At 46.2% G+C, this 16,898-nt stretch overlaps 1 protein-coding gene across 5 annotated transcripts in view; it reads right to left on the bottom strand.

Annotated features, from left to right (window-relative positions):
* Positions 1–15,703, bottom strand: part of GRIA1 (glutamate ionotropic receptor AMPA type subunit 1) — a 119,793-nt gene extending 104,090 nt beyond the window's left edge. For all 5 annotated transcript variants that reach the window (XM_018073610.1, XM_018073611.1, XM_008931798.2 and 2 more), the window contains exons 1-3: positions 15,629–15,703; positions 15,096–15,343; positions 12,833–12,970 (exon numbers count right to left, since the gene is read on the bottom strand). In XM_018073610.1, the coding sequence (XP_017929099.1) occupies positions 12,833–12,970; positions 15,096–15,343; positions 15,629–15,693 (451 nt within the window). In that variant the 5' untranslated portion in view covers positions 15,694–15,703. The remainder of the gene's footprint in view (positions 1–12,832; positions 12,971–15,095; positions 15,344–15,628) is intronic.
* Positions 15,704–16,898: the final 1,195 nt, after the last annotated feature.

Genomic DNA, 16,898 nt, shown 5'->3' with positions numbered 1-16,898 from the left:
CCAGAGATGGGGTTCATCCACACATGGGCAGGAAGAAAGTGGATCATGGGAGCAATCCCAGTTTGGTTGCTGTTAGAGCCTGTTCTGCAGCAGACAGCAGCACCATCACAGAACAGAAAAGCAGAAACACACTCCTTCCATGAAAAAGAATCATTGAGCTATAATTCTACTTTTAGCTTATTCTTTCATCCAAAAAAAAGTGCTTTGGATAAAATAAAAAACCTATTTTTGCTATTCTCGAAACAGATGCACAGGGGCACTTAGTATCACTTAGAACACACTATATCACCATTAGGTACTGATGCTCCTGGAGGAATCACTGAACATTAAAGTGCCTTTAAAGCTCTTATTTCTTTGGTACCTACAGGCCTAAGCTAACAATCAAGACCCCAAATATTCAGTAAACAAGTATAAACCCTGCTGTGAAAGCTTAATAAACTCATGATGAGAGGCAGATGCAACAAGTGAACAGCAGAAACCACGCCAGCCATGAGATGGTCATGACATCTTAAGCATGGGGCTTGCAATGATTAGAGGCACAGACTGGTGCAGAACTGCCAAGAGGGAAACGCTGCTGCAAGAAAGGGAAGAAACAGCAAAACTTTGGGTGGAGCATAACATAGCTGGCCAAAGTCTGCAGAAAAGATAAAGACAAGCAGTGATGGGACCACAGGCTACACAGCTGAGTGCCTTTGGATCAAATGAACTTTCTTTAGGAAGGGCTTGAAATCAGTATTGCAGAAACAAGTATGTGTAGCCCTTGATTTCCCTTCACACTAAAAAGATATTTAAAAAACAAATCCAAATTAAGACAAATGTTGTATTTTCTTGGAATAACTAATGAGTGCAAATTAAAGGAAGAAAGGTTAAACCATGTCAACCAACTGAACACAAAAATTGAGAAAAATGGCTGCAGAGGGTCACAGTGCTCCATCACCTGGGTGCACCCCCCCCACACACAGCACATCCTGTAATCACTCCTGCTGACTCTGACAGCAAATTCCATTGGAGCACATTGTTAGCCCAGGATTTTAAGCAACCAGGAGATAACAGCAGCCAAAAACATGAGCTCCTAGCTTCAGGGAACAAAAGCATGAGCTTTCATCACCTCACTACTGTCTATAGGAAAGGAGAGCTGGATTTGGAGGCTACTCAACATCTGCACTGACACCACAAGGCCCTCACCCAATGCATCAAAATGCCCTTTGGCAGAGCTGATTGACTGCAGGTCTCTGGGTTCAGGGCTTTGTTTGGGGCTGCAGAGTGGCCCCACAGCCCACTCCCACTGTACAAGCCCACACTCTGGGGAAGCAAATGGGCTGACATGGCAGAAGCAGCAGCTCTGTGCTGAAACAGCATGAAATCCAGGCCAGGCAGGTGCTGACTGTGGGTGGGATGTTGTGTGTGGCAGGCTTAACCTGCCTGGAGTTGCATACATGGGTTTCATGCAAGGAGGCTGGAATAACATCTTCACCTTCCCTTCATCAGTGTTTTGGGCAAAATAATTTCTCCTCACAACAAGAGAAGCAAAAGAGAAGCAGGAGAGGAGAATTTCTCAAGGAATTTCTCAGATAAGTGATGCTCTTGAACTTTTCAGAGTGAAGAGTGTATCTGCTGCACATTCCTCTCCCTTCTTCCTGAAGCTGGGAAAAAGAAACCTTAATGAGGAAGTGAGGAAGATTTCTTCCCAAAGATGGACTCATTACAGGGTGCCGGGTGCCAGGTGCCAACTCTTAAAGAAAATTCTTTCAATCTCACACAGCGTCTTTAAGAAATGATAGATTGCTCTAGCTCAGAGGAAACTGCTCCCTGATAATAAATGAGTTGTTAGCAGAGGTAGCAGACTCCCATATCCATTTGTGATCCAAAGGGCTCACAGCTGCTTCCCGTTTTTGCAATGCCAAAACCACAGAACACCAGGCAGCAAGGGATGGGAAGGCAGCCTCCTGCGCCTGTCTGCCTGCTGCTCTCCAGTGGCTAAAGAGAGACAGTCAAGTGCAATTTCCTTTTGATGGAGCTTTTCTTTAGTGTAAATTTACTGTTGTTGAAAGTGAAGAATTCACTGTATTGGCTGCAGGCAAGGATAGCTAGGGAAACAATCTCACCCCTGCACGCTACACCTCTGCAGCACCTCTGGTCACTCTGGACATGAATCATCCTCTGGCACAAGCACCCATAGTCCTACAGCAACACACCTCATTCCTCCCTGCACAGCTGAGACAAACCTCTGATGAGACAAACACACCTTTGCAAAGGCTCCCGTGGTCCCACCACAGGATGCTGCTCTGCCTCAGCGTCTTGTCCCCGATTCCCTCTATCCCTCCACGACACTGCTCTAGATTTCATTCCACAGCCCTGGGAGCTAAGAGGGGTGATGTCTTCCCTTCTTCCCCCCCCCCCCCCCGTTTGTTTTTTAAAGTTGTTCTGCTTGAGTTGCTAGCTTGGATTCAAATTTTTGCTTTCTGTCTTCCGATAGGCTTGAAACAGCAAACCTGAATGCACATTGCTATCACACTCCTCTGAGATTGCTGCCAAATGGCAATTAGAACTCAGAACAGGATTGAAATGGGATTCAGAATGGGATTCAGAGTACCCTCAGGATTTTCGGGTGTGTTTTGATCTAGGGCTTTGGGTCTGATTTGTCTCAGCTGCTATAGGATGCTACTACAGAAATTAATTTCTTTTTTTTTCCAGGCCAAACAACTTTTTGTTTTCCTTTCTTACAAGATTGTTCTTTCCAGTGCCATGCAGGGCTTGATCGTGCTCTTCCTATTTGAGCTAGTGGGGATTGCTCAGTCAAATCCCTGGGTGCTGTTTTGAAAATGCCACAGCATCTGAAGACATTCCTCCCCGATGATCCCCCAGAGCCTACTCCTAGGGAAAGGTACTACTGGCCAGGGGCATATAAACGTGAAGAGGGAGAAAGAGATTTGCTTAAAGACAGCAAAAGCAAACCCAGGCATTGTTGTCAGAGCACTCCAAACACTCCTGCCAACAGCAAGCCCATGAAAAGTGAGAAATACAAGAGGCCAAGAGGATAAGAGCAAACATCAGGCCCCTGCCCTTGGGGGGCCACTGCAGTGCAGTACCAAAATACAGAAGGAGAACCTGAGCAGAGCAGTTTCTACGCCATGGACATATGTTTTCTTCACTTCTCAGCAATACATCAGAATAGCACAACTGCGAAGTGCCTGTTTGCAATGTGATGCCTGCTTTTATCAAAGCCTTTACAGGCTGCTCGCAGAGAGAGCAGGAAAATGTTTGATACCGCTGAGATGTCACCTTCAGCAAACGACTGAGGAATTAGCAGAAGGACATAATGCAGCAGCAGACACTTTGGGGTACGATTCATCTCACCTGCCTCTCAAGGTCTCACTGTAAGCTAAGCCAAGATCAACACTCTTCTGTTGCTTTACTTGGTGTTTCACAGAGGAAGGAAAAGTTCAGTTAGGGGACACGTGGACATACATGAGGACTTGAGAACAAGCAAAGCTTCCCAAGCAAAAAAGAGAAATTCGGGAGTGGTCACTGAGAGCTGCTATTTGAGATGCTGTGTGCTGGTATTCTCAATTCAGTGTGAGTGAAACTGTGACAATGCTTGAAGAAGAATTTCCTCTTTGACAGAGCAAGCCTGTACCCCAAAGTAGTGCTAGTTAGTGCAGAACAAGAGGTGATATGGGCTTTTGGGGGAAGGGCTCATCTCTGGAGGTGTGTGGTTGCTCAGGAAGCAGGGATGGAAATTCAGGAGCTATCTCAGGTCCTACCTGGGGGCTGCACAGTGAAACCATTGCCCCCCTAAGTGTCAGCACATAAACATGGGCTTGTCTGGGAGAATGAAGGGCTAGTTTTCTGGTCTGTGTGTGCCTGTGAATGGGCAACCTCCTGCAAACCCTGGGACTGCCTGGGGTTCTGTGGGTTCAGGAAAGATGCTGGTATCTCTGAGGTCTCTGCTGAATCTGGCACACAAGGCTGCTAAGGTGGAGGATGTTATGATATAGATGACTCAATGTTAGAAATCTGCCTGACTTCATCCACACATTTCTTGCAGGTTCCTAAACAAATGATGACTCTTAATGCCTGTCAGCCTAAGCTAATCCAGGTCCCAGACTCCTGGGACCTGAAGAGGTTTCCTCCCCCACAGAGGAGGAGAGGCCCTGCTCTCCTCAGTGAGGCTCCACTCTCCCCACAGCCTCTTTTTGCTGTCCCCACAGGAGAGGAGCACGAGGACTCCCAGATTACCACCTCCAACCCTTGAAGCTGTAGACAGTGGGTTTTGGCACAGCCAAAATAAGCTGAGCAGAAAAGACCCCAGAACCAGGACAGTCTGGTAGAGTGAATTAATTCTGATTAAATCTGTGAAACGCACTCAGATCTGCCTCTGCTCAGGACAGACTAGGGACAGCTGCTGTGCCTGCCTGTTTTTCTGGGACAGTGAACTGGAAATGGCATTGCTGCACGGGCTGCACCGCAGCTCACTGCCTCGTCCTTGCCTGCAACTGCAACTCTCCTCAGCCCCTTCCCCCACTGCAGCCGTATCTGGTTTGGCTTTCTATTACTTCCTTTGGTAGTTCATTAAAGACATTAATCACCTTCTACACAAAGACATTTCTCCTGAAATCCCTGCAGGCCAGACCTCTTTCTCCACTGCAGCTCCACTGCCTGCTTCAGCCCCTGCAGACACAGCGCTGGTAGCCCAGACCTGCCCCCATTTCCCTGCTGATCTGGGTCCCTGCTAGACACTGATCAGATCATCACCCCCAAACCTCCCCTGCTTCCTTTCCAGCTAACCTTCACCTCACTGTGGTCTACATCTCAGCATCTGTTGTCTCCCTTTCCCCTAGACAAACAGTCCCATCTCAGGACCAACACATGACCACCGTGCATCCCGTGCATCAAGCCACCTATAAATGGTACGTGCTCATCATGCACTAAGGATGCAAGGGGTCCTGCTGCACAGGGTTGGCTGAGGGGAAAGCAGAGTGGCATGTCAGGACCATTGCATCAGCAAAAGGACTGAAGGCTGTGTAAGACAAGCTGACAGTCTGCAATAACCACCCCATGCAGGGGATTCCCTGTGTTAAGCACCAAGATCTGGCTCTGCAGCCATTGCACCAAGGAAGGGGGAGGCCAAGAGTAAGCTGACCTATGGTGCTGGTGAAGTGGGAGACAACAGCATCTCCAACTCATACTTGAGCCAAAAAAGGTAGAGCCCTCAGAAAGCAAGACTTTCCCTGCCTTAGCTGTGGGATGAAAAGAGAGACAAGGAAAACTTCACCTACAGCTTGTCCACAGACCCCCAGAGCTGCTGCCTGGCCCCTTTCCCATGCCATGTCTTCTGACCCAGGGTTTCTCCATCCTCTGTCCCTGTGTGCTCTCTGTTGCACTTCACTTTTCAGTGCTTTCCTCACAAGCTCCCAGGCCTGCTGCAAATTTTTCCTGCTGTTTACCTGCCAGAATAGCAACTCTTGTCCTTCTTGCAGATGGTGCTGAACGGGGTGTGGGTGCTGCATGGAAGGAAAGACAACAAGGCTCAGGGTATTCAGGGAATATTAGAAGTCCAGCAGGAGAAAAATTACATGTGAATCAGTGTAATCACTGATATGTTTTTGCTCATTGAAGCTTACTGCTAGCAAAGATCAAAGCAAAGTGTTTGGGAGAGCGGGAAGGTGAGAAGTAGCCCTTGGTTTCATGTGAGATCCTTCTGTGCTGCTTCCAGATTACTTATAGAGGCTTCTGTATCTCTCCTCTGAACCTCCAGCCCTCAACCTTTCATCTCCCTCCCACTTCATCCCCATTAGCATAGTGTCAGGATCTCGCTGATAAAATCAAAGCCAAGACTAGACTCCTATAGCATATAGAGAGATGTAGACACATATGCCACATCCACACGAGAATCCTGCCATCAGTTGCATGACACAACTCAATCTTAGACATCAGTTGTTTTCTTTTGCACTCCTCCACACAGCCAAAAACAAATAAAATCAAAGAATGAAAAGACCCTCTTGAAGAAGCCAAGATATGGCATTTTGTAACTGTTACTCACCTTTTCATTGCCTCTCACTGCTGCTTCCTCAAGGGATCAATCAGTCTGGAGATGCATAAGTACGTCTCCTGAACTGCAACCCTGAGTGAGGATTGGCAAGGGTTTGGTTTGCAGACAACAGGGAAAATAACTGATCTACATTAATAAAAAGAACTGACATTTCAGGAGCTTTTTGTCTTTTTTTGTGTTGTTGTGGTGGTGGGGTTTTTTTTTTAAGAATACCCCAGAGGGGACAAATGGGTCTGGCTGCCAAAGGGCAGTGTGAGAAAATCAGCTGGAGACTCGTTAGTGTGTAAGCTAATGAGCGATCCGTGCGGCTGGTGAGCAGGGAAGGGTTTCTGCTGGACACCACACTGTTATTATTCTAATCATTCAGTACTATTTGAAATTATTTTTTTTTTCTGGAATGATGGTGGATTGCAAATGGCTTGGTTTGGCCCCTCACCTGCATTTTGCCTAACCCCTAACTTCCTCAGGTATTACAGAAGAACATCCTGTGCTCTACGCAACAGAACTTTTCACTGGGAAAAACACTGCCCTGTTTCACTTCTACACAACTAAAGTCAAAGAAATAAAATCCTTTTCTCTTTAAAGGAATGTAGTTGAAATAAATGCATCTTTGTCTTCAGACTTGTGTTAATTCTGCACCCCGGAGAATTTGGATCTTCAGAATATTAAAGTCTCCCTGACTTATTGCCTCTTTAAGGATCATGTTGATTTTGTGTTCACTCTGAGCTCCACATGTTACTGAAGTTAACTGGGACCATTTCCATTTCTACTGGCAGAGAGCTGTTGCCTTTGGGGCCCTAACCCTGTTAAAGGAAATGTAAACATATATATCTAAAATTCCCACCAGTTTTGGAAATGAACAGCATGCTTCCCCTCACTGCCTTCCCTGCAGTCACACAAAGATTTCCACTCTCACCTTGCTAATATGCCAAAATATAAAACCTGTGTGTTTCTGGCCTAGTAGGATCCCTATCACATGAAAAAGCTTTATTTTTAGAGAAGAAAGGATAAGCTGTGAGCGGAAACTGTGACTGTCACACAATGGACAGGTCTGGCCTCTCCAGCTCACTGTTTCTCAAATCCTTTCTCTGCCTTCTGCAGAGCCCACATTCTGCTTCTTCACTCTCTTTTTTGCTTGTCACCAATGAGTATCTGGGATCCTTTCCAGATGAGCAGACAGATTTGCAGGTGTGAAATTCCCCTTATTCCTCCTCTGATTTTTCCTTATTGCGTCATATCTGCTTTTCTTCCCGGGCACCGCTCCCACCACCCAGCACAAAAAAATTAAATACACAAAAGTAATCATGCAAAGAATAAGTGCACCTATGGTCTTTGGAGGGATGGACACGCCAGCCTGGGGGACACCTGTTCCCAGTGTCAGTGGCCACTGTGACTGCTGAGCACCCAGCACCCACCCTGGGGGCCCTGCAGAGACCTTGGGCACATGAGGTTGGTGTCAATCCCAGGACCTGCTCCCTCCTGTTTGGCAGGATTTCACCCATCAGCACACTCCTTAGAGCTGGACCTACCCTCCAAGGTGTTGGCATCTCACTAAACAAACACACTAGGAAGCTGTAGGCCATCCCTGCCCCAAACTGAGCAACCTTAACCACAATTTGGTCTAACGTGAATTGATGTTCTGTGATTCCTCTGCCTGCATCACATCTTTTCCTATTACATAATCTAAGGAGATGTATTTCCTTGTAGTACCTATGTTGTATTAATCAGACTGCATCTGATCATTAAATCCATGTTTCTGTTGGCTTAACTCATATTAAATAGTCATAGTGAGCATCCTCAGCTCTGCAGGGAAAAAAAAATCCCAAAGCACTTACATGAGGTTTCTGACACTGCAAAAATAATAACAAGTCTAGCAATACCACAACTATTACAGGGCTGGGCTTATTTAGACTGTGGAAGTTTAATTATAAAAATTGCATTTTAATTGATTGCTGCTGGAATGATTACAACACCTTACAAGAAATGGCGACCATCGTATGTTTGTCAACAAAAAAGCTTCCTTTAAATCCAATGCAGTAATTGTTTGATTAAAACAAATTTAGATCCTCATTTGAGAACATTCTAATTCTTGCCTATTCCTTCTTGCCTCTAAGAGGTAATTTAAGAGATAAAAAGCAATCTCTATAAATACTCTATCTATATATGTAAGTATCCAAGGAAAAGAAGAAAAAGAAATACTTCATTTCATAGCTGATCTGGATGTAAGCTTGCTGCTATTGATAAGAATATAAGCACAGAGTGAGTGATCACTACAAATCCCTCTCTAATTGGTGCTGGGAGGCCCTCATAAAATATGAACAGAATCCAAACTACATGATCATTTTCTAATTTGCAGAACAGATTCAACTGTTGATATTCTACTGCACCCACAGTCCATACTCAGCGTGAGGACCCCACAGTAACTGTATCTGTGCATACAAGGAAGGAGAGGGATAAATAATTCATTGTTTTTCAGCCTCTTTACAAGTTTTCTTGCAGCTGAAAAATCCTGTTGCTATCCTGTGCAGACCTCTGTGTTTCAGGTGGGCAGCTCCTGGATGCCCCTTGTCAGTAGCCCCACACCTAAGCACGCAAAATCCGATGGCTACCTCAGCAAAGCTGCAGGGCTCAGTGACGAGCAGGGGTTATTTTAGTCACTGGTCATCCCTGCAAAGTGGCCTGAATTTTGCAGGGACAGATTTACCAAGCTGGTGACTCACCTTGTGTGAGCGCTGCTCCCAGGGCACAGCCCCCCAGGGCACTGCCAGGGAAGGCTGGTACTGAGCCATCGGCTTCCCTGGACAGGGAGAGCAGCCATCACGTCTCCTGACGCTGCTGGGCTCACCTGGGGACTTCAGCCAGAGGCCGAAAGCAGGAGCTTCTGCACCACAAATTAAATAAAGCTATGGAGCTGTGGCTGAAACAATTCATATCCCCTGAGGAGCTGGGCTATGCACAGGATGGGGATGTGCAATACATGTGCACAATTGGAGGCTGAGATGAAGAATAAGAGAAAACTACTCCCAGCACAGGTTGTCTCAAGCAAGCAGCCTATAATCCTTTTGCTGCCAACAGTACATGGTGCTTGCATCCACTGCAGACCTCCCAGGGACAGGAATTTTCAGCTCTCTCCTAAGCTTTAGACCTTCTACGTCCTCACATCTGGCACAGAGCAGGCCTCTTCCCACTGCTCTCCACTCTGACTTGCAGCATCAACATTGCTGTGTTGGATCTGTCCTGAGTGCAGTCAGACATGGCAAAACCCAGCACGGCAGAGTTTGCTAGAGACTGTGTGGAGGCTGTAAAGCTCTTTTCCAAACATGGCTGAAGACAGAACCTGTGGACATGTCTTTAAAGATACTCAGAAGGATTTTGCTCTGCTATGTCACTAGTTAAGCATTTCAGCTACACCACACCATCATTTTACCCTTTACAGTCACCTGGCACTGCTGTGTACTTCTGCTGCAGGAAGGACTTTCAATTCACCTTACCCCTGCAGAATTGCCTTGGCATTTGAAGTAACATCACAAAATTATAAAGCCTCCTAACCTTTAGTTAAGAACCCTCAGAGTTGCAGGTGTGTGTTTTCATATGGGTAAGCCCCACCACACACCCAGCTGCAACCCCAGAGCCTGTTCATTACCAGCTATTCCGTGGGATGGAACAAATTCAGGAAGATATTTCGCTTATTGAAATGTGCCCGTGTTGCAGCAACATTAGCATCAACCACACACATGAAATAGGAGATTACTACACGTTGTATCTACAACCTATTTTTAATTTTTTAATGATTACGGTTTTTTAAAATCATCATCTATTGATGTGTTACGCACAGGGAGCACAGGACTTGTGGATCGACGCTTCCCCACACAGAGTATTCACAATCACTGTGTAACGATGAAAAGTCCACAGCTGAAAGCATCAGAAATGCAAAAGTTATTACTGGGCTGTCACAGTGACAGCCCAGCAACAACAGCAGCCTCCTGCTATTTTCCAGATTTATCACTTTGATGGATATTACTGTTACCAATTCACGATCATCACTAGCACGTCACTAACGGTGCCGTTACCTGGGCACTAATGGGGGCAGGACGTCGTGTAACTTCACCCACTGTCATGCCAAAGCTTGCTCATCCTAGCCAGTAAGCAAATACGTGTAAGGCAGAGGTAGACAGTGTCACAGTTGATGCTGAGAAACATTTTGCACACAATCTCCTTAGCCAGGGCGCTGTCATTGTGCTGCAGTTCATCCCACCACTTCAGCATCACCCTGCAAGCTGCCCAACAAGGGTTTCCCTTCTGCTCCCACAACTGATTCTTAATGTATATTCTGTATTTTCAATGATGTTGCTCCGGGCGCTTGCCATAAGGACTACATTTAGCACATGAGGCCAGATCCTAACACAAAGCAGGATTTGCAACGGGGCTGGGACCTGCTAGTGTTCCTCAGATGACCTGTTGGAGACCCAGACAGGGGCAGCACGAGGTTTATAGGGTACAAACATCTTTGACTTAACTGTCAGAGAAACAGGTAATGCCAATTGCAGGGAAATGCTGTGTTCTCCATCTCCATGGGAACAGAAACTGGTACTTTTAACTGGTAGCATGGCCAGTCGTTTCTCAGAAGATAAGGACCACTGCGTGGGCAAGGTTTTTATTCTCTGTAAATAAACAGATCTTTCTGCTGATATCTAGTCTTGGCAACTGGGAAGAGAATTAGCTGGAAGATGAGGAATGAGTTAATTCCTGAGAAAAGTTTTACTTCAGCCCTAAAGCGCAAAAATCAGGTCTCCTAATGGCCTGGTTTTTTGGGGTTGGGTTTTTTTTCACCCCTAGGGTATATGGAATAACACCTTCTTTTGTGCTTACAAAACAAATGCTGCCTTCCATAGTCTGGAAGAACTTAGGAAGTTTTTAATTATAAGAGAAGAAAAACGAGGACAAGTAAAGTTGGACTGTGCAGAGTGCTCTGCTGGTCTGATCTAGGACAATGTGCCCTACATAGAGCTCAAATATAACATCCTTTGGGAGGCTGTCTTGCTTCCATTCAGCTTTTGTGAGACCACCCCTGCCCCCGCGCTACTAATGACGGATTTCTGAAGCATAACTAGTATTGTGGTCCTGCTACTGAAGCTGTAAACAAAACCATTAGTGGCAGGGGTGGGGAGGGAGGGAAAGCCATGTGCAGGTGAAGAATTTATCTGAGTGATATTCTTGCAGCTTCTGCTTTCTTCCTGCTTTCAGCACTGAAATAGCTCATCCCCAGCCACAGTCAGCAACTCTACCCCAGGTGGGTGACGCTTTCCCTTGATAGATACAAGGTCTGTCTTTTTTCTTCTATTTGTCTGGTTTTCCTGCCAAGAAAGTGCCATTGGATTGAGCTGAAATAGTTGCTCTTCCTTGATGGAAACCTTGTAGTTGGCAAATGGAGGGATATTAAGGAAAATAGAAAATCTTTAGACATGTCATTAGATACTGCAATGAAAGTGTGGCCAATCTGTTACTCCTCTCCTATATCATACTGGGCAGGAAATTCCTGAAATCTTGTATTTGCAAACCTTCCAACAGAAAATATCACAACTCTCCTTTTTTGTTATTTTTTTTCCTTCAAAAAGCCCTAATAATTCTCCTCTTGTACATTTCTGACCCTTTTTTTTTTGCCTTCTGTGCATTTCTGAGCAGAGACAACCGCTTGCGTCCACCTCTACCCCCACTCTCCACACAACTAAAGCGCAGAGAGGATGTTTCAGTGACTCAAGAGGACACAATGGATGTGACAACAATCCAACAGGCTCTACAAAGGGAAGAGCTCCTCCAGCCCCTCCTGACAGTCTACTTATGCACTCACAGGCTCAAAGAGCGTCAGCAGTGCCTGAGACCAGGTTAAACCAAGAAATTCTTTGTGCATCACGTCCTGTCGGCACAGGAGCCCCTTTCCCACAGAACAGCACCTCTTTTCCAAGGGAAGCAAATCCTGTAACAGCTCTCACACAACCACAGGGCTGTGTTATGGGTTTAGTTTTCACCTAGTTCCCTCCTGGTCTTGTTTGTTGCTGCTAACTTTGGCATTACCTGGCCAGCCAGTTTTTTCTTTCCCCAATTATATCATATGACAAGAACAGCACAGCTGTGCTTTAGCTGAGTGCAGATACAACCTAGGATCAACTCTGTGGTTCAAATTCAGTTTTTGATACTTGTTTTTAGAGCAAATGGTTTCACTGTTTCTTGAAACTAGAACTCTGTTACTTCTCTGTCATTATTAGGAGTGCCCCTTATTGTGGATCTGGACTCCACTTGCACCAAGCTGCTGATTTCTGCTAGGTCTTTCTTAAATTACGAGGACAGATGGCTAAACTGGGACTGAGGAAGAAGCTGTTCACACTAAACAGAGACTTCTGTGCACTCCGTGGGTGGAAAGAGGTGCCTTTGTTGTACACCACAGCTACAGGAAATGTGGGAATGAAACCTTAACATAATGAGCTGGGCAGAGGTTAGAGAAACAAGAAGAAATAAATTGTTGGGGGGTTTATACCACTTTGGATGCAATGGAAGAGAAAACACTGGACATACTGAATAACTGCAGCACTACCTCATCCCTGTGCCTTAGCACAAACCAAAATGATTCAGAAATCCTTTGTGTGTTTGGGGCTTTCTTGCCTGGACCCTAAAGCTGAGTAGCACATTTGGAGCAACATATCTCGTATTTCAGACAGGAAATAAACTCCAGTCAGGAATAAAGATCCAAAAGTAAGGGAGAGCACGGTGAACGCTGGTACTTACAGGTGTATGTCATTTCAAAGCTGTCACTGATGTTCACAATGTCGATCTGGGGAAGGAGCTTGGGAGGTTCCGTGAGCTGAGACAACGCAAACCTAAAAGCTGCATGTTCCTGGGACTGTTGATTAGGAAATAACCCCCCTGGGGAGAAAAACAAAACAATATGAAGAAGGGTCTTAAGCACACTTGTATTAGAAACCTCTTCAGTCCAAAATATTCCTGCGAGCAGAGGCTACAGCTCCCCAGCTCAGGGAGTGCCTCGAGACTTGGAAACCCTCCAGCATGCAAGACCCAGGGGTTTTGTGCCCACTGCAGACAGGTTGGGAGCAGAAAACTTTTCTAGTTTGTGTGTTATGTAATGCCTGGATCACATATAGGAGCCCTGATGCATCCTCAGGCTGAGCAGCCTGTAGGATTGGGATAATCCACAGCCTTTGGCTGAAACTCCTCACCCCCCATAACTTCAAGGCAGAGAAATGGCAACACTGTCAATGTTACCTTACTAAAGGCAGAATCAGAGTCTTTGTTCCTCCCCTCACTTGTAATTAGGCTCAGTTTAAACCGTCCTGACTAGAAAGAAAGGTTTGCTACAGAAAGGTTGCAGAGGTTCCTCCATGCTATGTGACTCTGGGGTACAGGGCAGCCTGGCTGAGCCTGGCCCAACAGAGTGGATGGGGACAGGGCTGCAAGATCCAGAGTGACATGTGGGACCCATGACCAAACAACTGCTGCTACTGGAGGTTTGCTGAAAAAAACAAAAGCCCTAAATTTAACAGGTGACAGTGGCCAAACTCAAATTGGGCAGGAAATTGAAAGCTTGACCCCAAAAAGGATCAATCTAAGCTTAAGTACAGACAAGCCCAGAATCATAGAATGATGCAAATAGGATAGGAACTGGAAACAGGCTGGACTAAGGATCAGAGCCTTTCCTCCACCATGGACCTGTAACAAAGTGCAGCAATAGCCTGGCCCTAGGAAAAGTTTCCTGCTGCTCCCCCAGCTGGAACCTTGGCTTGCAGCAAATCCCTTCACAGCCTCCAGAAAGATGCTATTAAATTCAGCCTGTCTTGTAATCTATATGTATTTAAAGAGAGCACTGCTGTTGGCATTTTAGGAATAGAGAAACAAAACACTTAGCAACAAGGGAGAATTAAAATAAAGCAGCAGAAAGTATGAATGCTTAAGATTACTGGGGGAAGAAACAAATGTGCAAAGACCTGCTATCAATGTCACTTTGCACATCTTTAATATAGAGGGCATCTCCTTGTGTGGAAAGGGCTATTTGTGTATCAATACCCCCCCTACGCCCCCATTCCTCCCACTCCACACCCCAATCATGAGTGTCAGAGGAATAAGATGCTCATAGCCAAGTTAGACTAATACATGTGTTAGTTGAAAAGGAAAAACATCCAGGATGTTGCACAAATTTGGGGTAAAGGGGAGACAGGAAGGGAGGGAGACAAAGATGCAGCATCAACAGCGATAAAAGCACCGATTGTGCAGCTGGACTCAGGCAGGAGTTGCCTGAACTTGGTGGATTAGCAATTGATTGGCATTGTAAAGAGAAGGGAGGTGTGAAAGAAAATGGGCATGCAAGGGGAGGGAATTTGGGGCTAGGTTACAAACCATCACCAATAAAGATCAACGGGAGAGTAATAATAAACCTGGGGAGGGAAGGAGAGGATCACTGAGAAGTTACAGGAAGGGAGAAAGGAATCAAACAGGCACTGCTGGTGTGCAGGGGAAGCAAGTGGCATGAAACGGAAAGAGACTTCAATGTAAAATCCTCCTCCAGTAGCTTTGCCCTTATTCTTTAGCAACAACAAGGAAGAGCGTCTGTTTGTTACCTCTCGTCCCAGTTACCTACAGATGAGGGCATCCTCACAAAAACGTATCATGCAACCGCCGATTTTGCAAATGCAGCAACACACAATGGCAGCACAGACATTTCTCAGAGCAAGAAACAGATATTTTTTCCATAGTTCCTCCATTTCAGAAGCACTTTTCTCCCTCTGTGTTGGTGTGTGTGCAGGCATTTATTCCCAATCTTCCCCTCCCCCCAAAGCCAAATTGATCCATCTCTGCTCCGGCAAAGCTGGTACCAACGCGCACATCCAGCCCTCGCAGTTCACTCCCTCGCTCTCTCACACACACATACACGCGCATTTTGCCTTTGCAAGCACATGAATGGGTCAGCTCGCCCCCACCGCCCCCTTTCCACCCCTACCCACTCATCGGGGACCACCATCCCCAGCCCCACACTCACCTATTTGAATATTGTTGGGGAAATTGGCCCCTAACACCGCCCCTAGGAAACTGGTGCAGAAGAAGGCAAAAATGTGCTGCATATTCCCTTTTGCATTGGCGAAAAAGAAGCCCAGTTCCAAGCATAGATTTGATTTTTCCCCCGCTCTGCTCTCTTTAGCTGCCTCTCTCGCCTGCCCTCCGCTGCGCCTTCGGGATGCGCGTCTCCCTGGCTCAGAATCCAGCGCTGAGACTGCCGCTGAACACCGCCTGGCAGCAGGATTAACTGAGCCCCGAGAGAAAGAAAGAGAGCCCGCTCCTCATCCACATCCCTCCCCCGCCACACACAACACACACGCACACGCACACACCAGGCGCTTCCAACCAGCTCTTTCCCCTTCTCCCAGCAGGAGCTCAACAGCTGGGTATCGCATCCCCCCTAACCTCGGCTATTCCCGCCGGGGGTCCTGACTGAGATCTCTAAGGGCAATCCCCACCTACCCCTAAATTCCCCGCTTTCCCCCTCAACTTCTCTTGGCAGAAGCTAAAAGGAACCTGTGAATCAGTAGGTGGCAAACTCCTCTAGAGAAAGGGATGAAACTCCTCTGCCTCTGATCCATCGCTTCCCAACCTGGGTTCTCACTCCTGAGTCCAGGAGCTGAACCCATCACTCTCTACAGCCGGCTCATTAGGATAACAAAGAGGGTCGTATCCTGCAAACGTGCCCGGGGAGGAAGGATTTCAGAGCAACAAACAAGAGAACCCAAAGGATTAAAAAAGGAAACTCCCCCACCCCTCATCATTTTTTTCACTGATTTCTCTTGCCTGCTGTTAATCTATGAGGCTTTTCACCTCTGTGCTTGATGTGGAGGAATCTGTGCTCACCAGCACCATCACATAGGGCAGGCTTCTGAAATTAGGGGGTTATTTTAGCCTGGATCATTGCAAGAGCTGTTTTGTGGCAGTTCTAGTGAGGTTGGAGTTTATTTGACCATAAGAAGCTTTGCTCAAAAAAAGAAAGGAGGGGAGATAAACAATAAAATTAGAAACAACAAGAAACAGCTCTTAGGCACAAGTTGTTGTATAGAAATTTTTGAGGAAGAACTGTAGTAAATACAGAGCCACAGCCATCTCAGAAAGAAAATTGACCTGTTCCCCTCCGAAGTCCCAAACCAAACTTGGGGTCAAATCGTACCAGAACATGAATGCTCATGTCCAAGCCCAGGGATTCTGATTTGATACACTCAAGGGCTACATACCAAAGAGGAAATGGAAAGCAAGAGGGCTGTTTGGGGCAGAATTAGAAATAGAACTTGGATGGCCTATGTTCTGGTTTGGTGTAGGGTCCCTTGCCCTGGTCACCACTCTCCATCTCCAAAAGCATTTGGTTAAATTGGAATAACACCAAAGAGTGGTGACTAACATTTAAAGGTCAAGACTTGCCCCTGCATAAGGAAGAGCTGGACACATGACCACTGGATAACCAAAATGGGATGTGACCAAGCCTGCAAAATCTGCAGGAGATGTTCACTGTTGGCCACAGGGCCCAGGTGTGACATGATATTCTCAGGCACATGGTGTGACTCTTGGGGATGGTCCTGTGCAGGGCTAAGAGCTCGACTCGAAGATCCTTGTGGGTCCCTTCCAACTCAACATATTCTGTGACTCTGTGATAACCTTAAGGTACAGGGATAATACTACTCTTTAGATCCTCAGGCCTTCATTTAACCACTGCAAATGAGAGTTTGGGATCTCTGATATCTTCCTAGACAGTTTTATGGATTTCACTATGACTTCTGGGATGATAAAATGCTTAAATACTCAT

The sequence above is a fragment of the Manacus vitellinus genome, unplaced genomic scaffold (assembly GCF_001715985.3).
Source record: "Manacus vitellinus isolate BGI_N305 unplaced genomic scaffold, ASM171598v3 scaffold_25_pilon, whole genome shotgun sequence".
Classification (NCBI taxonomy): domain Eukaryota; kingdom Metazoa; phylum Chordata; class Aves; order Passeriformes; family Pipridae; genus Manacus; species Manacus vitellinus.
The sequence above is the reverse complement of the archived record's forward strand: the minus strand, read 5'-3'. Positions and strand labels throughout refer to the sequence as shown.